We start from the raw sequence: 25,132 nt of genomic DNA, 5'->3' as shown, positions 1-25,132 counted from the left end.
GGATCTGCCAGTTCTGCTCCTCACTCTGTCTCTGGCCTACACTCCAGTTCTTCTATACAAGAAAAAAAATTTAAATCATAATTCATATACTAGTATAATTCATATACTAGATAGGTTTGTATGGTTTCCTGTATTTATATTTTACCAAAAAAAAAAAAATCCCCTGCATTTTAAAAAGGAAGGGAGGAGTTGCTGGATATGGAGAGAGAAAAATCCAGGCTCTGCCTCATGTTAGTGGTATGACCTTCGGCAGGTTGCTTAGCCTCTCTGAGCCTTAGTTTCCTCATCTGGAGGAAACTAGCATTGTGCTGGCAGTTCATAGGATGCTGCGTGTAATCCATTCGTAGCCCTGCTGTGGCCAAATAAGTGCTGTGGGTGCTGCTTGTGGACCCTGTGAAGAGGTGGGCCTGCGTGGGGGGTCCTGAGTGCTTTCTGCTCCACTGCCCTGACCTGCTGTTGAGCTGGGGAAAGCTGCTTCCTTGGGACATGCAGATGCCTCCTGCACTTCTGAGGTCTCGCCCCTTGTAAGAAGAACTGAGGACCGGTGGTGCTTGCTGGCACCAGTGGCGTCAGGGCTGAGCCTGTCTGTGCTTGTGGCTCCAACAACTGTCGAATCTCCAGGCACCCCGGGAAGCAGCCGGCAAGCTGAGGCGCGGCGTCGCCACCACTTCCCGAGCATGCCGGCAGGTGAAAATGTGCCCCGACACATGACAGAGACAGTAAATTGCTTTCTGTCACGCTATGCCAGGAAAACAATGCTGCTTTTGCTCCTCTGGTCTGGGGCTGCTCCTGTAAGCCTGGCTTGCCCTCTGCTGCCTTTCCCAGGCTCTGTGAACTTGAAGACCAGTGGGGAGGGTGAAGAGCACCCTCCAGAGGGTTACCCGTCAGAGTCATTTGTGACAGGTTTCATTCACAGCCCTGCCCTCCCTGGAGCATGAAAGAGACGCCGGATGCTCCCAAATCCCTAAGGAGCCAGGAGGAGAAAACAAGCCAGAGTGACTGAAGTCGCTGCTCCCTGAAGTACCTCGCAGGGATGAGAATTTCTGAGAAAATCTAATTTGGTGAATAACAGTGTGGTCAGCGCACTGGTATCCACCAGACTCTCCCCTTCAGTCAGCCCCGAGTTCCCAGGAAGTCACTGCTGAAGACTCCCTTGATAAACAAGTCCTTTCATTTTAAGACCTTCATATGCTGGAAGAACTTCGCTTGGCTGGTGGCTTGACTCTTCATTATGGCCTAAGACACATGGCCAGATTTGCCACTTCCGCCATTTTTAGATGTGCAGTTCCTTGTCAAATACCTTCACAGGGTGTGCCCCTCCCCGCCACCACCCCAGAAGTCCCATCTTCCACACCCGTCCCCAGCACTGCCGTCCCTTCCGCTTTCTGCCTCTGCTCACTGCACCTCCCACCACGTCTTCGAGGCGCCTCTGTGATGAAGCCCTGACGGGACTCCCTCCCTCCTCAGGCAGGCCGTGCTCCCTTGGGGCAGGCCACTTGCCCATGGAGCGTGTGGTGCTCGGCCTTTGGATGTTGACCTTAGGCCCTCTGGACTGCTTTATCAGCTCTGACCCACGGGATTGCCCCCGGCCCTTCCCTCCAGGTGCTGGGCAGTTGTTCTGATTGTTCAGGGAGCTTCATAGGTGGCCGCCGACTGCTGCCGCCTCTCCCAAACACCTGGCCCTGGCCCCAGGAGCCAGGAGGAGAAACAGCAGTGCAGGAGGCTGGGCACAGGGGCGGGGTGAGGCGCTGTCAGGGCTGAGAAGCACCCAGAACATGCTGTGGATGCAGCTGTGACTTCTCTGGAGTGGGAGGTTCTCCTGGTGACTGTTGGAGAAAACTATGGTTATTTTCCTTTTCCTGGTCACCGTGATTGTTTTCATAAGCTCGGTAGCTCCTTTGTGATTATAGGTCCCCCGTGTTGTGTGAAATTTTAACACAAATACTGAGAGCTATGGCCGTTTGCCAATCACTCATCCATTTGTTCGACTTCCTCCCAGTTCACAGACTGTTTCAATTGCTTATAACCAGCGGCGGGAGTTCTGGGAAGTGGGAGGTGGGGACGGTGAATAGGCTGAGGCAGAGGCTTCCACTTAGGGAACACACAGCCAGGCTGGCCAAGGACCGGCGTCTGAGCTGGGGGCCGCGCAGGGTGGTTTCAAGGCTGCACCCCACACAGCCATCGCCCCCCAGGCAGGTGCCCTGCACCCTGCCCTTCAGGCACATTGGCTACTCAAGCACGTTGTGCCAGGAAGAGTTTTGCCTTTTCAGAGTCGTTCTCTTAAAAAGGCATCTGGGTTTTTGAACGATGGGCCTGTTAGGGCCCATCTAGCTTGAGTTTATGAAACTGTGCCAGGAACTCTGAGACCAAGTGAGAAAGGAAGAGCCACACAGACGAGGCTCTAGGTCTCCTCCTCTCCAAACGGCGCAATCTGCTTTTATCTGTTGATAAATGTTTTACATGGTTCAGTAGTTGCATCACCAAGACAAGTGGGGAGGGGAAATCTGAAAACCTCTGATCTAGCACAACCCCCTTGATGGAGAGGGGTCCAGGGAAGTAAAGAGAAGCGTTAAAAGTCACACAGCAGATAGACACCACAGATGTTCCCTGCGGACCCACTATGGGCCTGATGCCCAGTAAACAGAGGCAGAGCACAGGTCTGGTGCTGGGGTGGGCTCCCCTCCCCAGGGTGCTCTCTGCGCCTTGTTCTGTGTGTGTGTCTGGGGGGCTCTGGGAACATGGGGAGCTGTCAGCGAGGAGAGGTGGCCTTCCGCCGCCCACAATGTATTCCAGCCAGATCAGCCTCACACCCTGCTTGTGAGTGAGGCGGCTCTCCCGAGACTGCAGAAGGGAGCAGACGTGCCTTCTCCCTGGCGCAGGGTTCCTCCCGCTCCTCCTCACAGCCTTGCCAAGGCCCAGGATGTGTGTGCTGTTAAGCAAAAACTAGCCAAGGACGTTGCTGGAGATGGTCAGGCAGACCTTACCCAGGACCTTCGTGGTCAGTACAGGGTGTGGCGGGAGGGGGTGCAACTCGGAATGCAGCGTGGAAGTGGGAATCCAGAGCCAGGGAGCAGGGTGGAGCCATGGATGGAAAATTACTGAGAGGAAATCTCCGGGAGAAAGATCCTTACTGAGGGCAGGCCTGGGGTCAGAGAGCACCCAGGACCTAGGGGACGGCGAGGGAGGGGGAATCAGGAACCACATCAGATGAGGAGGATGAGCAGATGGGGCAGGTGTGTGTGTTTTTTGGGGGGGGGAGGGGGTGCATTCTGGTTAAACTGAGTCACGGGGACCTTACTAAAACTAGATTTTATAAAGAACCTGGGAGAAGGTTCTGAGGCTGGTGAAAAGTCTGGTCAAGCGAAGCACCTTCTGTGTAGAGTAAGGGCTAACACGCGCAGCTACACAGTACATTACGGCTTAATTAACTCGGCTCCTCTTCCCTAGAGGGGCCAGGGAGGGAGTACGGAGAGCTCTACGTAAGTAGCCACAGTACAGCCATCGCCAAATGCTGTAAGGGACTGGTGACGTCACGGCGTGGCATTTAGGTTGGGTCAGGGAGGCAGGAGGCACATCTAGCCTGGGAGATGGCACTGGAATTGGACCTCTCCTACCTTCCAACTTTTCTGTGAGGGTTTTGGATGTTGGCAGCCAGCAGCCTAGCTGGGCTGTGAAATCTTGTGAGCGTGGGCACAGGATGGGGACGTCTCCCCTCAAAAATATGGGTGATGGTAATAGTTACTCCTTCAGGGAGGGTGGCTAAATGAGATGACGCATGTCCAGCTCTCACCCTCAACAAGCACAGCTCTTATTTCTGGAGTTTATAGGTGAAGCAAGACAGGAGAGAAGCCAGCCAAGCCAGGCACCATCCAGCTCAGGGAAGCGGGGACAGTGGACAGCACTGAGTAGGACATTCCATCTGCTGTTGCTCAGAGCCTTTGAGAGTGGTGTGTGCTGAGAAAGATGGGTCCAGGCAGTGGGGGTGGGGGTTCCTCTGATTCCAAACCAAGGACCTTGGCCCCCTAAACTCATCCATTAGCTCTCAGGGTTTTCTTGTAGAGAGCTTTGGGTTTCCTACATACAGAGTCATCTGAATTAGAGTTCCGCTCCTTCCTGCCACCTTTATTTTACTTTCTTGTGTAACTGCTGGGCTGCATTTAACTCCTTTTATTTTAACAAGGCGAGAACCTGGCCTGGCTGGAGTTACAGGAGGGCACACCACCTTTGAAGGCCTGCGCAGGGCAGGGTGGGCGGGCGGCCTCACCAGGTGAACGCTGCACACTCGCTGAAGCTCCAACAGGAACTCAGTCCCAGGTGGCCCCGGCTGAGCAGGAAGGGAAGCACAGGGAATGCCTTCCTGCAGCTCTCAGAGATGGAGCTTATTTCTGGAGCATTCAGTCACTTCCATTGAGCATCTTCCTGGTTCTTGGAACTGAGGACACAGAGATGACTCAGACTTAAATTTGGCACCCACCGTCTCATGAAAGAGTCTGATTGGTAATTAAGCAATTGCAACCCAGCCTGGGAAGAGGTATAATAGAGATCTGTACAAAGTTCAGAAAAACCCTGGAGAAGGAAACAAATTAACCCTGTCTGGTGGATTTGCGAAAAGCCTTAAAGGAGGTGACATCAGTGTTGGATGTGAAGAATTAATTGAATGTCCTGTGGGCAAGAGCAAAGGAAGCAGCATCCCTGGCAGAGAGAGCAGTGCACGCGAAGGGGAAGGAGCCGGGTTCGCTGGGGAAAGTGGAGCGTCACAGGTGAGCCTGCGGGTAGGGCCACGGGTGTGTCGCCATGGGGTCAAGGGTGCTAACATTTAACTCGAAGCTGCCTGGCCCCTCCCTCAGGTTCCGGGGTTTGGAAGGCTTGTCTCTCGGGTCTTTCGAAAGCTAAGTGGCGTGTAGGGAGGTGCTCGGGGCTCTTCAGCAGGTCTGGGAGGTTGGCAAGTGGGTAGAAGGAAAAAGGAGGACCAAACCAGGTGCCACTCTCGCCAAAGTTTTGATAGATGGGGAAGGGAGATTTGAGGTGAGCAGCTGACAAAGGAAGGGGCGCTATGGGAGATGGGAGAAGAAGTTCTTCGGGGTGTTCTTGGTTTTGTTACTTTAAGAGTCTTCAGCAAAGGTTTAAGTTATTTCCCATCGTTTTTTCATGCAATGCTGGACGTGATTTTTTCTGGATGTAATGTGCGGCTAGACTGGACAAAAACAGCCTGGGTTATTTGGGTTCCACTTGCATTGTACCTAGGGGTTCCTCAGCTGCCGACAGCCATCTGAAGCCGTTAAAGAGATCCCAGCCGGGGAAGGAGGCAATGTGATTCATGGTTTTAGGAAGACCATCTGGTTTCTCTGAGTAGGAGTTGAAGGGGCCAGACCTGGGTCAGGAGGCCCATGAGGAGCTGCTGAGAGAGCCCCAGGTGCTGTATGCACATCAGGGAGGAGCAAGGGTGCCCCAGGCCGTTAGCCAGGAGGAAATTCCCTCTGCCTGTGGAGTAATCAAGACCTTCGTCACATCATAAGACCTTTGATAGTCTTTGTGTAAATACACACCCAGAGTGGAGCTTACTTGAGGTGCACAGGATTTTGGCGCTGAGAGAGCACTTTTGCTGCTGTGAGGCTTAGGGAGTCGGTGTGGGGCCATTTGATTTTTGGTCTCTTAATTCACACACACCCCCCCCCCCCCCCCAAGGACTTTCCCTCTGGCACTGAATAGAGTCTGTCTGTCCTTTCATTTGCTGGAAGTAAAGTATGCTGTCAGACATTAGGGAGGTGATTGCTGGTGGGAGAAGCAAAGTTCTTGAATGAAGCAGGATGCAGCCCTGGCCTCCCTAACACACAGTGGAACAAGGAGACAGTCACTTATGTTTCCATCACCAGTAGTTTGGCCTCGCTTAACACCTAGTACCACATTATGGTTTAATTAACAGTTCCTGAATATTAATAAATTAGCATAAACTGAAACCCTGGAAGTGGTCATGTCAGGTCAGAACTATGATGTGTGAAATGCAGGATTCATCCGTTCATTCATTAATCATTTACTGAGCTCCTTCTACCACTCACCTCCGAGTTAGGATGGTGGTTCATTATTTTGGCTGCATCTGGAGAATTTTCAAGAATCCTGGAACCTAGAGCTCACTTCACAACAGTTGGGGTGGGGGGTAGTTCATGTTTCGGTAATGCTCTTTTCATGAGTCCAGTTTGCAGCAAAGTTGAGAGCCTCTGAGCTCGGTCCTGGAATTATAGGCAAAATAATAATATTCCTGCCTTTGTGCAGATCAATGTCTAATGAAGTGAAGGGCACCTGAATTCATTCAGTCATTCCATAATTCAGTAGAAAAAGAATATTAAATGTGTCACTAGAGATACATAAACAATATGTGGGAACCTGGAGGGAGAAATGCTTAGATGTGCCTAAAGGATAAAGGAAAGCTTTTAAGAAGGAACTTTTAGGGTGGGTTTTGTAGGATGAATAGAAGTTCAACAATATCCTCCTTCTCTCCCTTTCTTTTTTCTTTTCAACTTTCTCATCAACCTTTCCATTCCCCCTTTCTCCACTTTCACCCTTCTCATTTTGTTCCAAGCAGGCTCAGTGGTAGGCCCCAAAATAAACAACAGTCAAGATAAATGCAGTCCTGTCACTTAAGGTAGATCCTCTACCAGGAGGAAGAAATAACATGAGCAGAGCCCCAAAGGCTAAAAGAAACTATACAGGGATGATGATTTCATTTTTACTGGTGTCTAGTAAATCAAACCATGAAGGAAAGGTCATCCAGCAGTCTAAAGAGTTTGAACTTTTCCTTAAAGGCACTCAGGAGCATGGCGATTGTCTGATGAGATTTGAAGCAGTGCTCAAATCCAGGGTGCTCCCTGGAGTGTCATTAATGGCTGCTGACTATACTGGTCTTCGCTGCACTCAGCCCTGCTGCTCACCTACTCAGGGGAGTATCAGCTTGCTTCTGCTGCTGGGGGTGCAGGGGGTGCGGGCGGGGGAAGGGCAGAAGTCTTTACTACCCATCTTACACTTGCACATATTTCCTTTTAAATAAGCAGCACCTTCCTCTTAATGTCTAGTAGAATTTAATCACATTGTTTTTGTTGTCATCCTGTTTACTTTTATGGAAACTCCTATAAATGACCAAAAAAAAGGTTTTTATATGTCGTGCCAACATAAATGCAAACTTCCAAATAGCATGTCCATTTTAATAAATGGAAAAGGTTGGTGTACAGATAGAGTCCAGTGACGATTCTAATAAAGGTGAATAAACGACTGAAGGAGAGAAGTATGATCTAGAACATCACTCGCGTGTTGATGTAAGCAGGGGCTTGAGGGAGTAAGATGGAAAGCAGACGTTGACAGAGACGCTGAGCCTGGACCAAGGCAGCCTCCAAAGTGGTGGACATGAGTAGAACACTTGTATCCAGATGGCCCGTGATGTGCAGCAGACGCCAGGGCAGGCATAAGCGAGTTGGGCAGGCCGCTCTTCCTTGGGGACACCTAGAAGCAGGTGGAGAGGCTGACCCCAGGCCTTGGACAGCGAAGGTGATGGGTGTGAAGACAAGTGTTTCGGATTAGTCATGGCCTGGGGGCAAGAACAGCTGTTCACAGAGGAATCTGGTAGCTAGAGGTAGTTTACCACAGGATCCCAAACCTGCCGGGGCCTCAGATTCATCACGAGAGCTATAAAAGCACACAGAGTCCAAGGCGTTAGCTCAGACCTACTGAATGAGATTCTCTAATCCAGGGCTAAGTGTGCTATATTGTTCAGGGTTGGTCATTTTTTTGAACCCAGCCTGGAGGCAGTGACTGTCTAGAGAGCCTTGCTACTCCGAGTCTCAGGCCTACTGGGCCATTTCACCAAGATCCATGGGCTGAGGGACATCGCAATGGTTTTGACCACTGGTGGCACATGGAGTCACCTGTGGACCTTTCGTCTGGAATGATGAGGGCCCAGGTGCCAGTGGGGTCTTTTTTTTATGTAACTCTTCAGGCATATATGGTTCTGAGAAATAATACAGAGTGAACCCATGTGCTCTTAATTTCCCCCAGTGGTGACATCTTGACAGACTAGGACACAGCGTCACAAGGACATGGATACTGTGAAAATCTAGAACATTCATGATCACAAGGATCCTCCAGATGCCTTGTGGGGTCACCCCCATTTTCCTCCTCACTCCTCCCACTCTTAACCCTAGCGAATGCCGGCCCGCTCACCACTGCCATAGCACTGTCATTTCAAGAGTGGTCTGTCGGTGGAATCACGTGCAGAGTAAGCTTTGGGAGGTGACCTTGTTCTGTGGAGGTGAGGCTAGGTGAGGTTGTGTGTATCAATAGCCTGTCGCTTTGATCGCCAAGGAGCGTTCTGCGGGGTGGGGGACCATGGCTGCTAGTTATTCACCCAACCAAGGACAGCTGGATGTTTCCAGGTCTCAGTTACTGTGACTAAATGGCTATAAACATGAGTATACAGTTTTTCTCAGGGAAATAAATTCTCTGGGATAATGCCCAGGAGTGCCATTACTGAGTCATGGAAGTTTCATGTTCAGTATGTTAAGAAACCACCATGTGCTTTCCCAGAGTGTCTGCACCATGGGAGTTCGCGCTGAGCCTGTATGAGTGCCCAGTGTCTGCATCCTCGTGGTGGTGGACATTCTGCTGCTTTTATTTGGTAAGCTGTCGAGACATAGTGCTATCTCAGTGTGGTTTAGCTTGCATTTCCTAGTGGCCAGTCATGGGGCTGTGCTCCATGTATAATAAGCTCTGGTGAAATGTCTCTTCAGGTCTTTTTTCCACATGTGAATTGGATTATTTGGATTTTACTATTTAGTTTATAGATTTCTTTATGTATTTTAAATGTTTGTCCCTTGTTGGATATGTGGCTTGCACATATTTTCTCCTTGTCTTCTCATCTTTAACACTCAAAAATCTAATTTCTGAAATCAAAACTCAATGGATGCATCTTTCATAGAAGCAGAGTTTTTAATTTTGATAAGATCAATTCATCAGTTTGTCTTTAGAAGTGGATGTCAAGTCTAAGAACTCTTGTCTGACCCTGGATCTCGGGCCTACATTTTCTTCAGAGTGTTTTTTAAACATTTGAACATTTTAAGTCTGTGAATCTTTTTGAGTTAGCTTTTTAATGAGATAAGAGGTTTCAATTGAGGTGACGTTTTCTGCCAGTAAATGACCAGTTACTGCAGCTCCACTTGTTGGAAAAGCCTCTCCTTGGTTAAAGTGATTTTGAACCTCTGTCAAATCCTCCTGGGTACATCTATCTGGGACTATTTCTTGACTCTCCTGGCCCATCAGTCTGTGTCTGCCTTTCTGCTAATAACGATTTCTCATAGTTTGTGCTTTTTCAAAATGATTTTGGTTATTTTCATTCCTTTTCTTTTCCGTATAGATTTTAGAATAGTTGTGTCCACACCTGCTAGAGGCCTGGCTGAGTTTGGATGGGAACTGCATTAAATCTGCTCACCGATTTGAGGAGAATTGATGTATTTTCTATGCTGAGTCTTCTAATCCATGAAAACACCATCTAGCTCTTTATTTATTTAAATCTTTTGGTTCTTTTGTCAACATTTTGTAGTTTTTAGCATACAAATCCTGTACAAGTCCTTCATCTAAGGCTGTATTTTATTTCTCTTCATTCCTTAAGAATTTGTTTACTGAGTACAAGATCTGTACTGCCAGTGTTTTCTTTCAGCATCTGAAAAATATATCATGTCACTTCTCTCAGCCCAATGGTTTCTGATGAGAAATCCATGATCCTTCTCATTCTGGTAAGGTGTTTTCCTCTGCTTGCTTTCAAAACATTTTTCTTTGTCATTAGTTTTCAGAAATCTAACTATGATATATCTTAGTGTGTGTGTTTTGGAAGATCTATCCAGTGTAAGGTTCACCCAGCTTCTTGATTTTATAAGTTTATGTCTCTTGCAAAATTAATGAAGTCTTCAGCCATCATTATTTCTTTATCTCTATGTTCTTTCCTGTCACCTTCCAGGGCTCTGACTACATGACTGTTACTTCTTTTGTTATAGTATCTCAAGTCTCTGGGAGATCTCTGCCTTTTTCACTGTATTTTCTCTCTGATGTTGATACTGTATATTTCTACTGTTATGTCTTCCTGTTCACTGATTTTTTTCTTTCTTTCTTTCCACCATGCTGTTGAGCCCATTTCAAGTATGTTCAATTTGCACAGCGAAGCCTCTGATGATGACTACTTTTAAATATTTGTTGGGTTACCCTAACATTTCTGTTATCCTGACCATTACTTTTTTAAAATTCCTTATGAAATTTTCTCATACTTAAGTATGATAACTGAATGTACACATTTTGAGTGTATGTTATGAGACTCTGTTCACATGTAAGTCATCTGTTTTATCTGGCTTTACGTGACACTGCAGGAGAAGCAGAGGGGAGTTGGGTGTCTTGTTACTCCTAGGTGGAAGTAGCAGTCTGGGTTTCCTGCTCAGCTTCTGTGACATGTGAAATGATAGAGGTCTTCCACAAAAACACTAATTCAAAAAGACACCTCCATCCCCATGTTTATTGCTGCTTTATTTACAATAAGAAAGACATGGAATCAACCAAATGCCCAAAAGTAGATGGCTTGATGCAAAAGATGTGGTACATATACACAATGGAATATTACTCAGCAACCAAAAGGATAAACACATGCCTTTTGCAGCAATATGGATGGAGTTGGAAGGGATCATGCTTAGTGAGGTAAGCCAGAAAGAAAAGGAAAAATACTGGATGTTTTCACTCATAGCAGGAGTACAAAGGGACAGGGAAGAAAATAATAATGATGAACAACTATATACCAGAGATATTTTACAGGGGTGGAGTGAGGAATGGGATCAAAAACGGGGTGGGGGAGGGAAGTACACTGGACTATGGTAATGGCACATGGGTCATTTGATGATGGGAAGCCCACGGGGATTACAGCTGAGATAGAAAAAGGCACAAAATGATGTAAAATAAACCATTGTATTATTTTTTTAAAAAGATAAGGGTCTTCTTGGCTGTGGAACAGGATGGGGAGGCATTTGGCTGCCCATGAAGCCTCCAGGGGCATCTCCCAGGCTAGGAGAGATAGGTGTGCTGACTGCCCCCTTCCGCTGACATAGGACTGTCTCCACTCAACGGGGAAGAAAGTTCTAGCTTCCTACTAAGGACCTGGGCATCACCTCTGCAGGGAGTTGGGATACCTCATCGCCTGACAGGGTAATGCCTTAGCTCCCTACTCAGCGTTTGCTAACTGGGATGGGAACAAGGCACTAGTGTTTTATGTGGTGGTTGGCTACAGTGGAGCAGTTATTGTCAAAGTTTTCTATTTTGCTGGTATGGAAATGACTGTGTTGTATGGAATGTCCCTTCTGGCCGTTTGGTTGACACTGCGGGCTTTTGTCTGTGCCCTGTGGTGTTTCTGCGTTGCTGACTTCTTCAGCTCAAAATCTCAGATTTCTGTGGCCATATGAAAACTTAGACACTTGTCGTGGTATCACTCTTTGGGTTCCAGCTCCCTAGCGAGTCTACCTTTGCCGCTCTACCTTTCAGGGTCATATTTGTTTAAACTGGAATGTCTAGGGTTTTAAATTGTATTTAGCAGAAGAATAAGGAAAAACTTCTACTGAGAAGCAAAAATCTCAGTATGCTTCACAATACCCCCTCAACCAGAGCTGAGAACCTCTGGTATAGACTGTCAGCTTCATGAGGGCAGGGATTGTGTCTGTCCTTTGCTTATTATCACATCTGTGTCTGACTCCTTAGTAAGGATTTGTGGGGCAGTGAATGATGGTGAAGATGAAAGGAAGGCAAAGTGAGTGAATAGAGAGATGGCCGGCTGGCTGGCTGGCAAATGAATAAATATTGGAATGAAAGCAGCCGCCAGACTGGTTCACACCCATCCATACCCCCTGTTTACACACAAGCCTGGGTCCTGAACCAGCAGGAGGACTTGCTAACAGGTGGCACCACAGACCCCAAGGTGTGGGATTCACCTAGCCCCTGTGCAAACAGGTACCAGGGCGCCTGACTGAAGGAGAGAGACAAAAATTAAAGGAACTCCCAATTACCTGGGAGCACCGCTTGCGCACATCCCACCTGCCTGTCCTTCCCCTTCTGCCGGCTCTTTTATTTGCTTTGGTATCATAAACAGTATTTTTTTCCTCAAGAAGATAATAGACCTTTGAAAGTTATCCAAAGATAACTTTCACAATGCTTAATATCCAGGGATCTGGAACAATAAGAAAGATCCTTCTCTGCGTCCCAAGATGCCGGGTGCCGGGCCAAGCATGTGTTTGTTCCCTGAGTCCTCATGTAATGTCCAGGGGCGCTCACATTTGTGACCGTGAACTCTGGATTGGAAGTGTTTGTTGACATCCTTTATTCTTGCCATGGTGAGAAGGAGGGTGAGGGAGTGCAGGATGGGAGGAATGAAGTTCAAAGTAAAAGGTGGGTGTCATGGTACATCAGTACCATGAACTCATGTTGGCTAATATAGTTACAGATGATGACAACAAGAAACAGCTATAGATATGCACAAACACACAGATTAGAACCCTTATACCTACCCCCGTTACTCCATCAGTTGAGAGGACACAAAAGCAGTGACACTCCAGCAGCAATGAACATTCCTAGCTCCAATTCCCGGTTTCTAATGCCATTTTCCATAAAAAAAGGAAAAAAAAAAAAAAAAGGTGGGTGTCACTTGTGTGTTTTTTATTTAAAGATTTATTTTTGTTTATTTTTACATAGAAAAACTGGGGTGTAGGCCGAGGTGTGGGACTTGGGGGTGAGAGGATTCAGCAGAGATAGAGTAGGAAGCATGTGGATCTACTGAAATCCACTGCTGAGGGGAGCAGCGGATGAGACAGGAGAGGTCTGGCTGTGTGGCTCAGCTCCCGGCCAGGATCAAACTCAGGCCTCAGAGTCTAGAGATGCCTTGATAGCGCTGAGCCACCAGGGAGGCCCACTTGAGTCTTTAAATAAAACTTCACCACTGGCTTTTTGCCCGTGGACCCCAGAATCAGAAGAGATGTCTCTTTTTGATAATAAAACACGTGCTTATTTTTTTCTTTTAAAAAAATGTGCTTTTTCTCAGTGCCCCTCTAAAGGTTTTTAAAATTGTTTCATAGCTGGTTCAGAACCTCATTTTAAAATCTGTAATCAAATTTTGCAACTTTAGGGAAAAAAGCCAACCACTGCAAGTCCCTGTTAATAATCTCTTGAATAATTAAAAATAAGCAAGTAAATGAATGAAATTTGCTCTTCAACCACCCTTGGGTCTTAGTCCAGGACACCAAGCCCTGTAAACTCCAGAAGCCTCTGCTTCCAAGCTTTTGAAATGGGGACAAAAATAATTCCTTTATTGTGAAGTCAGCAGCCCTCTGAGGATTCCTTGAAGTGACATGCTGGAAATGTCCCAGCCCAAGGGTGGTATGCAGAAGGTCAGAAAACTGATTTTCTTTTTCCTTTATAGTTTCTCAAGGCCATAGAATAAAATGTAATGGAGCTAACTTTCATATTTCTTTTGTTTGCCAGTTAGTGATAATTACTCTTCAGCTTCCTTTTCCTATGCCACATTTAAAAAATACAAGGCGGTCACACCAGAAGTGGGGGTTGAAAAGAGCAAAGAAACCTTCCAAATTTCACGTCAATTTAAGAAAAAAGAGCCATCCCAGAGGCACAAGAGAAAAGGTGTGACATAGCCAGGCTTTGTCCACCCTCCCACTCCTGATGGGCAAGTCAGAAGGCGTGTGGGGGTCTCACGGTGCCTCCTTTATGGGAACTGTGCGCTGCATTTCGTCTAAAACCTCACCAGCTCAAGCTGCCTTCTGCTAAGCTAAGTTTGCCTTCGCTTAAATAACAACAGGATTCTGGAACTGAACTGTTTCCCTCTTTGTTCTGGCTCCTGGAAACTCGGTTATAGTTAATGACCCAATTTTAGTGGTTCTTTGTTTTTTGTTTTTTTTTTTTTAAGATTTATTTATACATACAGAACTGGGGTACAGGCCAGAGGAGCAGGGGCCATGAGAGGATTCACCAGAGACAGAGTGGGGCAGAACAGGCAGATGGATGAAGTACACTACTGAGGGGAGCAGTGGGCGGGTCAGGAGAGGTCTGCTGCTCCCTGTGGGTCACCTCCGGGGCGGGGATCAAACTTGCACTGAGGGGGGCTGCTGCTGGCTTATGGTGCTGCACTTTACTTGTTGTGCCACCAGGGAGGGCCTGTTCTTTAGGACACTTCCTTATTTTCTTTTCAAAGTATCAGTGCCTGGTAGATACATTGGGAAGCAATTTTACATACCTAAATATTTGTTAAAAACAGAGAAATCGGGCTTTCTCTGGTAGCAGAGCTGGTTAAAACAGAGCTCTATAAAGCTCTCTGAAGCTACTACAGCATGAGTTCGATCCCTGGCCAGGGAGCTGACCCACATGGCAGGGCAGACCTCTCCTGACACGCCCAGTGCTCCCCTCAGGTGTGCGTTTCAGTACATCTGCCTGTTCTGGTCCCCACTGTCTCTGGTGAATCTTCTCACTGCTCCTCTGTCCTGTACCCCAATTCTGTATGCATAAATAAATAAATTTTTTTTTTAAATTCTTCTTCAGGCCAATGAATTTTGTTTTCAAAACACCTTTACTGAGGAATCATTCACAGGACATGAAACTCACCCATTTTAAGTGAATAATGCAATTCATTATTGCTAGTGAATTTACAGAGTCATACACTGGTAGTCAGAATCCAATTTCAGGACATTGTCATTCTTCCCACAAGCACCAGGCAACCATTAATCTCCTTTGGGATTCTATGGCCGTTTCTGTTCTAGACTTTTCATATAACTGGAATCACACAATGTGCTGACTTTGCTGTCTGGTTTCCTCCACTACTTAGTGTTGATGGGCTTGCATTTGATCAACATTAGAGCATACATCGGGACTTTGTCCCTTTGTATTGATAAATAATCTTCCATTGCACAAATATACCATACCCTAGGTTTTGATTACACACCATTTGAGGTACATTTCAGTCATGTTCACTTTGGGGCTGGGGTGCATAATGCTCATATAGACAGATCTGTGCATGGACATGTGTTTTCCATGCTCTTGAGTAAACATCAGTGCATCCTGTGGAAACCTTGTTTAATCTCCAGCCTTTCCCACTGATTCACCATTTTACATTCCTCCCAGCGGCTTGTGAGTACCGTAATTCTCCATAGCCTCTTCAACACTTATTATTGTCTCTCTTTTTTAAAGATTTATTTATTTATGCATACAGAGCTGGGGTACAGGCCAGAGACAGAGTGGGGAGCAGAACAGGCTGACTGATGAAGTCCACTGCTGAGGGGAGCAGCGGGTGGGTCAGGAGAGGTCTGTGCCACGTGGGTCACCTCCGGGGTGGGGGATCTAAATCATGCTGGAGTGGCTTTAGCTTCTTAGTGCTGCGCTTTAACCCACTGCACCACCAGGGAGGGCCCTATTACTGTCTTTATATATATATATATATATATACATATATATATATATGTATATATATATATACACACATATATATATATGTATATATATATATATATATATAAAGGAGACTCACCAGAGTGGGGATGAGGGGACTCACCAGAGTGGGGAACAGACCAGGCAGATTGCCTGAAACACACTGCTGAGAGGAGCAGTGCATGAGGCTGCCGGACCCTGTGGGTCACTCCCTGGCTGGGATTGAGCTCATGCTGCAGGGGCTGCAGACAGCTTCACAGAGCTGAGACTTAACCCCTTGTACCACCAGGAGGGCCCCTATTGTCTGTGTTTATAAGATTATAATCATCCTAGCCGGTGTTAAGTAGATTTGATTTTCATTTTGCTGATGAGTAAGTCCATCTTTTCATGGACTTTTGAGTCATTCCTATATCTTCTTTGCTGAACTGTCTTTTCTAATCCTTTATCCATTTTAAAATTAGGGTTATTCATCTTCTTACTGACTTTGAAGAATTCTGTGTTCTGGATATATCACATCTAGTTCAAATAAATGACATACAAACATTTTCTTCCATTCTGTAGCTTTTCCCTCTCTTCACGGTGCCTTTTGAAGCAATTTTTTTCTTGATTGATTGTGTTGGACCAAGAAATCTTTGGCTAATTCAAGGTTACAAAACTTTTCTCCTATAATTTCCTCTAAGAGTTTAACGAAGGTTAGTGTAGTGCTTACATTTAGGACTATTGTCAATTTGTAGTATTTGGTATAAGAGAAAGGTCTGAATTCATCATTGTACACAGATAGTAATTGCTCCAGCTAGTGAATTTTTGGAGTTATCTATTGCCTTCTAGAAGAACCCCTTCCCCCCAGCTCTCTCCAAGCTGGAGATGAACAACAGCGCCCCTAGTGGCAGCCTCCTCTACGCGTTCCTATCACAGTTTTGCGTTTCCGAGGCCATTATACTGTCCTGAAGCTGCTTGCACAGCTTCAGTTCCAGTTTTCCAGAAGCGAGACATGAACTGACAGGCCGGAGGCAGCCTCTGGTCCAATCACATGCACCCAGCGGAAGGGGCTCCATGCTTTAACTAACTGCTATGGACGACCAACATATGGGGGTTTTCAGAGGTTTATTGTGAGACAGACAAGCAGCCCAACAGCTTCTACTCCAGAGTCATCATCTCATAATCAGTAGTCTGGACCCGGTGAACTAACCAGACACTCCTGCTGCAAGGTTTACAGGTCACATCCACCAAATTTGTTTTTGCTTTACTCACGTCCACATGTTCATGGAAACAAATGAAACTATTGAATGATTGACAACACTTGAAAATAAACAAACTTCACATACAAGTCCAGTTTTTGTGACTTGTTTTTTTTTAAAAAGCAGAGCTGGCCCTGTGGCAGTTGGTGGCATCTGAGTGCCAGCTGTCCTCTGCAGATAGAGAACATACTCCCAAAGTTGCCCCAGTCCGCACCACTCCCTCTTACGCCCCACACAGTCACCTTTTGCTCCCTGACCTTGGAGGCGTTTGATATGTACCTCCCCCTGCCTTGGAAAAATCTCGGGGGCTACTGCCTACCCACAAAGGCATCGCCTCCTGCATCTCCGTTGGAGACTGACTCTTCACTGAGTGCCGCCCTAGATTCTAAGTCACCATGTTCCTGCAGCACTGGACTGCTAACAAGATTTTGTAATTTGCAGTCTGCTCTCTGCCCTGCAGCCAGGAGCACTGATAAGCCTGGGTGTTTGATGGAAATAATGCCCAGAGCAGATTCTTAATGAGAAGAGGCAGAACTGGAAGGTAGGGATGCTCTCTCATGCTGACTACCTCTAAATGAGAGCACAGAAATGAATGTTCAGACTGATTTCACCAGAACAGCCAGCCAAGGCAAACAAGGGGAAGGTAGAGTGGTTTGGAATGGGGAGGGATGGGGGAGGCATTTTATAATGTCTCAGAAGGAATCCCAGATGCTAAAACTTTGGACTAAAGAAAACAGATGTGATGAGAATGTGGGAAACATTTTATACATTTTCTTAGTGAAATAAATCTTGGCTTTGCTTTTAAAAATAAGTACAGTTAGTCATTTTTCCCCTCTTGTAAAACTAAAACATCCTCATTAATGGGATCGATGGAAATACCAAAGCTAGGAAACACTGACCAGTACCCAGAGGAACTCATTGTTAATAGACTGTAACAGAGAATCCCCCTTGCGGTCAGCCTGTTAGGTAATAAATAGAGTGACGTCACCCTGCACAGACAATGTCTGTAAATGTAATTTTGTCAAGGAACATTTTTCCATATCATCATTGGAGCTTCGCAAATGTGATTATCAATGGTCACATGATTGTTCTGTAGCTAACCCATTAGATGTTTTACTTCCCAAATGTTAGATTATTTCCTATCATAAATCATGTTTGCAGGGAACTGCTTTATGTTCTCACAGGAGTCTTTCTTTATGTTTTGGGTGACCAGGAATGACATTCTAACAGTTGCCAAGGAAAAGTGGAAAAGTTAGTAGAAAACTATCGTTATTCACAAGTAAAGCAAATCTTGTCTGCTGCTGGGCGCGTCTCTGGTGCCTTCTGTCCCCGCCCTGTCTGTGCCCCATTTCTCGAGGGCTCACCCAGTAAGCCTCTGTGGACTTTATCAGTGCCAGCCTGGGGCCAGCCCTGGAGACTGGCAGTGAGTGAAAAGGGTGGGAGCGCCGTCACCAAGGGCTTCCCCTCGTCGCTCGCCAGTCCTGTCCCCTTTGAAACGGAAGGAGCAGGTGCACCCCAGGCCCTGGAGTGCTCCCCATTTAGTGGGGAGGATCAGCCACAGTGAATGACTGTGCTGGGAGTGTCAGACACTGTGGACACACCAGAGGAGCAACTGAAAACTGCCAGTCTGAAGGACATGCGGGCAGGGGAGCAACGCAGGCCAGGCCTAGTCGAGTGTGGAAGCTTCCAGAGAGGCCTCGATCTGTCCTGTCCTGCCCCTCCCGGTTCCCTGTACCCAGCTTTGCCCTTTCATCCTTTCCTTTCCTCAGCCTTAGCATCCTGCTTCCTTCTGGTGAACTTCATCCTTCCCAGGCCAGCTCGCACAGCCCCTCCCTGCGCCCCGCGGCTCCCACCATTGCCTCAGGGTCATCCCCCTTCTTCCTCCCCTGTCTGCCACCTGGGTGGTCTTACCTCAGTGGTTGTACTGTCCCAGTTGTGTTCTAGAGTTTTAAATTTAATTTTCTTTGATTTGTGTATGCGCTGCTACTTACCATTTGTGTTTCTTCCTTTGTTAACTGCCAGCTCCTCAACCTTGGGGGCAGCAGTCAGTGAGGAATCTGGCTGTGCGTGACAGAGAGCCCCGGAGCCAGCATTTCTGCCTGGTGTCAGGGCTCTGCCATCATCGGGAATGTCAGCTCCTGTTTCTCCCACCGTGAGGCTTTGTAGCTGTCATCATCGTGTCCCAAGATGGCTGTGGAAGCACATTCCACAGTGAGCCCCCCAGAAGAACTGAAGGCCAAAGAATAGCGCACGCCTTCCCCTCGGGGATGCTTTCTGAACATTTCCGCTTCCCTGAGATGGAGCCCCAGGGCCCCCCAGCTACAGGAGCTTGGGTGTGTAACCCCATCCCAGGCAGCCAAAAGGCAGAAGTCTGCTCCTCGATAGAGGGAAGCCAATACTGGAAGACCAAGAGCGCACCTTTGGGAGACTTAGCAGTTTCTGCCATGTAAAAGTGGGAGGTGAAGGGTGATTCCTCCTCGCCAGCTGTGGGATCTTTGTGTCACTGAGAAATGGATGGAAACTGTCCCTGCTATTAACCACGTACTTCCAGAAGCCGGGCCCCGTCCTGGGCTTTGTCCTGGATTTAGCCACCATGCAGAACACCGAGGCCTGGTGGAGAGAAGCATCTTGCCAGCTTGTTAGCATCAGAAATGGCCTTTGCTGCTGCCCAGAAGGGCCCAGGCCACCTTGGACCAGCCCTGCTGAACGGGAGCGTAAGAGGGGGTGTGGGCCTGGAGCCTCATTCAGCATCAGCTTCTCCCCTCACCTCCTCACTTCCCTCCTGCCCTCCGCTGAGGCCCTGCCTGCTGGCCTCATTGGTGACTTTATCCACCAGCACTGCCAGTGCTACTTAGTAAATCATGGCCCCGGACAAGCAAGACTATTCCTTATTTGGAATCAGATCCAGCCCGCTGCGTGCACGTCTTCCATGGCATGGCACTCACTGAGCACCCAGGCACTTCCCAGCAGTGCAGTGCGTAGCTGCTCTTAGCCATCCTGCCTTACCTTGCTGAAGGCTGCTTTCCCTGGCGGCAGGGAGTGGAGTCACTCAGAGCGGGCACTTCTCAGACCAGTGCTTTCCACCGAGGAACTTTGGCCGCAGGGGATATCTGGCCATGGCTGGAGATATTTTTGATGGTCATACCTGGAAGTGAGATGGGGCACCATTGGCATCTAGTGGGTAGAGGCCAGGAATGCAAAATAGCCAATACCGCATAGGACAGCTCCTTGTGGCAGAGGATTCTCGAACTCCCAAGTGGCAAAAGAAGGAGAGTAAGAATTCCTGAGTTAGATAAATCAGGTCTGGATCTTGTCTTAGCTGTGTGGCCTTGAGTAAGTGGCTTCCCCCCTCTGAGCCTGAACTGGTTGTTTCCTCAACTCCACGTTGGGGATTGTCAGGAGGCCTCTCTCTGGGCTTGTGGCATTTAGTAAGTGGCAGACGAGACGCCGCCCAGCCTGGGCTCCTCGCTGTCACAGGTGCTGGCACAGCTTCCTGGCGTGTGGCAGGGCTGTGGCTGTCTTGGCTCATTCGCGGGTGCATGGACCTGATTAGATCAGACTGTGATCACTCTAGGAAGAGCCCCGACTGCAGTTAATGGTTTTGGAATGGAGCCACTGCCTTAATTCAAAAAGGATGGCTCGCATGCTCATCAGCCCCTTAGGGGAGATGGGCCCCTTTGTGCCTGTCACCAAGTCATCACCTTGCAGGACTTTCTGGCCCCATCCTCCCCTCGGCCAGGCCGGCAGGTAGAAGTAGCTCCTCTGCTTTGCAGGTGAGGACGCTGGAGAGCAGCTGTGTACTCAGGCCCCACTCAGCCCAGCGAGGGCAGAGCCCAGATGGCAAGCAGGCTCCTGCCTCCAGAGCATGCTTCTCCCTTGAGAGTGTCCCCAGGACATGGGTGGTGGCGCCCTGCTGGGTCCACCCACCTGCTGCTCCAGTGCTGCCTCCAGCTGCCACTCCCTCCCCAGGCTTGGTCTCGAACCCAGAGTGGGCACATCAGGACCTGGTGGGTGTGGCCAGCCTGAGGGGAGTGTGGCCTCCTGTGTGGGGTGAGGGGAGAGGAGGATCCTTGTCTCCAGATGCCTCCTGCACTGCCAGGTGCCTGAGGTTCCTTTGGCATCTGGCACAGAGGGGAGACTGCTCACAAATCTTTCAAAATGCAGATCCCCAAGGGGGAAAGGCCTCATAAGAGTTGTGTCACTAGAAGGGCCTGTCTGGGGACTGAGTGAGAGGAAGGGGGGCCAGGAGAAGCGTGATGGGCCTGCAACCCAGGCACCCACAGTGCCACCACCCTCTCCCCATAGTGGTCTTGGATGGAGGGGGGGTTTAGCCACCAAGGGGGTCCCTGTGCAGCAAGGGTGCATATGCAGTAGGGGGTCAGTATGGCCCCTGTGTGGCATGGAATGGGGGGCAGCCACCTTTCCAGGAATCACCCTAATTATGACTTCAGAGGATGAATGTGAGGTTTCTTATCCCTGAAACCGAGCTGAAGAAGAGAACTTTCACAGCAAATACGTGTTGAATGAATCCGCACTGAACTGAGAAACTTCATGGCCCTCTGCCTCTCACGAAATGTTCGTTGTCCTTTGCCTTTTGAAAGGCAGCATACCCAAGCCGCGAGGAAAACTGATAAAGAATTGAGCTTTGGGGGAGTTAGGTGGAGAAGAGGAACTAGGCTGTGTTAATTTTCCCCAATATTTTCTTATAAAACGTATCAACCAAGTAGAAAAGCAAGGCCAGGAGAGGGCCACCACCTTGGTTCCAAGCCAACATTTTGCTCTTTCCGCTTCCTCGTGTGTCGACTCACTTACCCGTTGGAACCAGCCAGCCGGCCAACTGCTTTTGACTCACTTCAGAACATGTTGCAGATGTCAGCCGCTTTCTCCCCTGACGCTCAGTACATGACACTGGCTTTTTGTTCTGCTATCTCAATCAGCCAAGCAACTTTTCTTTTTTCTGTCAAATATAATTATCGCCTGGTAAATAGTATATGTACCATAGGGGAGGGGGACGGGAAGATTTTTTCCCTCCTGTGTGCAATTAAGCAAAAAGATTCTTCCTCCAGGCAATGAGGAAGAGAAATGAGAAACTTCCAGAGGAGTGGGAGGAGAGGGCCAGGCTGTGCGGGAGTCTTCCGGAACTGCCTCCCACTTCCTGCCTCCCAACCTGATGGCCAAAACTAAATGACCCTCAGATGAGGCTTCCTCTGCTATCTTCCCACCTCCCCGAGGTGACTGGACAAATCTGGGGACTCGGCTCAGCCGGGGCCAAGCCGAAGCTGTAGGGTGTCGGTAGCAGGTGTGGGAGGCAGGAAGGACCGGACACAGCAGACACTGTAGTCTTGGGGGCTGACCTCACAGAGGAAATGCCCGGTGTGTCAGGAGGGTGCCTGGGAAAGGCCCCTGAGCACCAGGTGGGGGGCAGGCGGGCTCGCAGAGTTGCGCTGCTGAGCAGCCTGAGGTTGTGGGGCTGTGGCGCCGCAGAGCAGGAGGTACCCACATTGTGTGCTGCCCCCAGCAGCACGAGGTAGAGGTGCTGAGAGGCCCTGCTGACGCGTAATCCTTGTTTCTTTCCTCGCAGGGAGTGAGCTCGAGCTGGAGGCTGCTCTGTGCCAATGAACCTTCTCAACTCCTCCTGCATCGAAGGCAAGATGTGTGAGGGGAACAAGACCACCGTGGCCAACCCGCAGCTGATGCCGCTGGTGGTGGTCCTGAGCACCATCTCCTTGGTCACCGTGGGGCTCAACCTGCTGGTGCTGTACGCCGTGCGCAGCGAGCGCAAGCTGCACACCGTGGGGAACCTGTACATCGTCAGCCTCTCGGTGGCAGACCTGATCGTCGGGGCCGTGGTCATGCCCATGAACATCCTCTACCTCCTCATGTCCAAGTGGTCCCTGGGCCGGCCACTCTGTCTCTTCTGGCTTTCCATGGACTATGTGGCTAGCACGGCGTCCATTTTCAGTGTCTTCATCCTGTGCATCGATCGCTACCGTTCGGTCCAGCAGCCTCTCAGGTACCTGAAGTATCGCACCAAGACCCAAGCCTCGGCCACCATCCTGGGTGCCTGGTTCCTCTCCTTCCTGTGGGTCATTCCCATTCTGAGCTGGCCTCCTGAGTCCCAGAACTCAACGCACCTGGAGGACAAGTGCGAGACCAACTTCTACAACGTGACCTGGTTCAAGGTCATGACTGCAATCATCAACTTCTACCTGCCCACCTTGCTGATGCTCTGGTTCTATGCCAGGATCTACAAGGCCGTGCGACTACACTGCCAGCACCGGGAGCTCGTCAGTGGGTCCCTCCCTTTCTTCTCTGAAATCAAAATGAGGTCAGGGAGCTGTAAGGTGGGCGCCAGGAAACCGGGGAAGGAGTCTCCCTGGGAGCTTCTGAAGAGGAAGTCAAACAATGTCAGCAACAGACCTGCCTCGAAGCCAGAGTCCCAAGACCCTGAGGAGACGAAGTGCCCTGGCATGGTCGGACAGGATGAGGATGGGGACGTGAGCAGACGCCACTGCTTCCCACTCACTATGGGGCAGAGGCAGGCGGAGGCGGGGGGCCAGGACAGGGAGTATGACGCCACCCACCAGAGTCAGGGGGAGCGCGAGACGGATGAGCAGGGCCTGAGCACACACAGGGCCAGTGATGTGTCAGAGGACCAGGCCCTGGGTGACAGCCAGTCCTTCTCCAGGACAGACTCGGACACCCTCACAGAGCCAGCCCCAGGGAAAGACAAGCCGAGAAAAGGGTCTAGCACAGGCCTAGATTACCTCAAGTTCACCTGGAAGAGGCTGCGCTCACATTCGCGACAGTACATGTCTGGCTTGCACCTGAACCGAGAACGGAAGGCCGCCAAACAGTTGGGGTTTATCATGGCGGCCTTCATCCTCTGCTGGATTCCTTACTTCATCTTCTTCATGGTCATCGCCTTCTGCAAGAGCTGCTGCAACGAGCACGTGCACATGTTCACCATCTGGCTGGGCTACATCAACTCCACCCTGAACCCCCTCATCTACCCCTTGTGCAACGAGAACTTCAGGAAGACATTCAAGAAAATTCTGCGCATTCCTTCCTAAAGGAAGCTCTGAGGGGGTGTGACGAAGTGACACTTGCTGTGTTGATGAAGGAGATGGGGGAGAGCCGGGCGCGGGGCTTTGTGGAGTAGTAGTGTAGGGGCTGGGTAATTGGCGGAGTCCTCGGTGCCCTTGGCGGGCAGGAGGCAGTGGTCAGCAGAGTGTCTGAGCAGAGGGCTGAATATCCAGAGGAACTAGGTCTGGGTGAGCGCTCCAGATTCTCAGGAAATGTGGAAGCTTCAGACTCATTGTCATTCAAGCTTCCACTACAAATTAATCCGCAACTGAAGGGACGCGTGGGTGGAGTTTACTGGAGAATGACCCTGAGGGGCCTCACTTGCACAGACAGCTGCGACCTTGCGGGGCTGCCTGGAGAGAAGACCGGCAGCAATTCTGCTGTGACTGCCGCTTCGCAGCCCCCCTCTCCGACTTCGAGTCTTACAGCTCTCGTCAGCACTCGTGTCTGAACCAGCCTGAAACTTCTGCCTTAGTCCCACTCACGCATGTCTTAGTGTAGAGAGGCAAATTTTGCAGCCTGCATGTCCATCATTTCAACCCTGTTCCTTTGGACTGTTAAAAAGAGGCTGTTACCCTTGAAAGAAGGAAGGCAGGTGTATTTGTTGATAGTTGCACATTAAAAACAAACGAACACAAAACGAAATGGAGAGAAGAAAGCCATATTTCTTGAGGGTGGTGCCAGGTGTGTCTCAAGAAATCCCCATGACACTCCACAGCAAGAGGCTGGTGTTTCTCAAAGGGAGAGTCGCAGGAGAAGCAAGTCACCCGAGGTCACGAGGCTGGTGGTGTGCCCGCTGGGATGCAGACCCGGGGCCCAGCTCTTCTAGCCTGTGCTCTCTGACAGGCGCACGTTTGTCCTGCTCAGCACACGCTCACACAGGCACCCACGCACACCCCACGGCGCACTCACCAACACGCACTTTATCTCTCTCACATACACACAATTCCCCGAGTAGTGGAAATTCTCGAGAGGCTCTGTTGAGAGCAGGAACAGTTGACACAGAGGTGTCTCTGGCCACACCAGTGACACTTTGAAGCTCCAGTGTTCTTTTTCATCAGTGTTCGTTTTCATCAGTGAGTTCTGCTGTGTTTGTCAAGAAGTCTCATGTTCCTTTATAATCACAACTCTTAAGTAAACCCTAGCAAAGGTGTGAGAACCTGGAGTTTACTTGGTGTTTATGTTTTGATCTGGTTTTTTTGTTTAAACAAACAAACAAACTGTTTGTTTGTGATTTGTATGTTTAAAACCTGATGCTTAAGTGTAGTATCTGTGGCAAATGGGAATGCCTATGTCAGCCCGTATTCTTGTGTCTG

At 49.0% G+C, this 25,132-nt stretch overlaps 1 protein-coding gene across 2 annotated transcripts in view; it reads left to right on the top strand.

Annotated features, from left to right (window-relative positions):
- The window catches only part of HRH1 (histamine receptor H1), a 40,358-nt gene extending 16,186 nt beyond the window's left edge, over nucleotides 1–24,172 (top strand). The window contains exons 1-2 of one of the 2 annotated variants that reach the window (XM_004692226.2): nucleotides 4,742–4,760; nucleotides 22,312–24,172. In XM_004692226.2, the coding sequence (XP_004692283.1) occupies nucleotides 22,346–23,803 (1,458 nt within the window). In that variant the 5' untranslated portion in view covers nucleotides 4,742–4,760; nucleotides 22,312–22,345 and the 3' untranslated portion in view covers nucleotides 23,804–24,172. Of the gene's footprint in view, nucleotides 1–4,741; nucleotides 4,761–22,311 lie in introns of those variants that run through there. The other variant, XM_012732130.1, reaches the window with a different exon arrangement.
- The last annotated feature ends 960 nt before the right edge of the window (nucleotides 24,173–25,132 follow it).

The sequence above is a fragment of the Condylura cristata genome, unplaced genomic scaffold (assembly GCF_000260355.1).
Source record: "Condylura cristata isolate star-nosed mole 26May11 unplaced genomic scaffold, ConCri1.0 scaffold00033, whole genome shotgun sequence".
In the NCBI taxonomy this organism is placed as follows: Eukaryota; Metazoa; Chordata; class Mammalia; order Eulipotyphla; family Talpidae; genus Condylura; species Condylura cristata.
The sequence above is the reverse complement of the archived record's forward strand: the minus strand, read 5'-3'. Positions and strand labels throughout refer to the sequence as shown.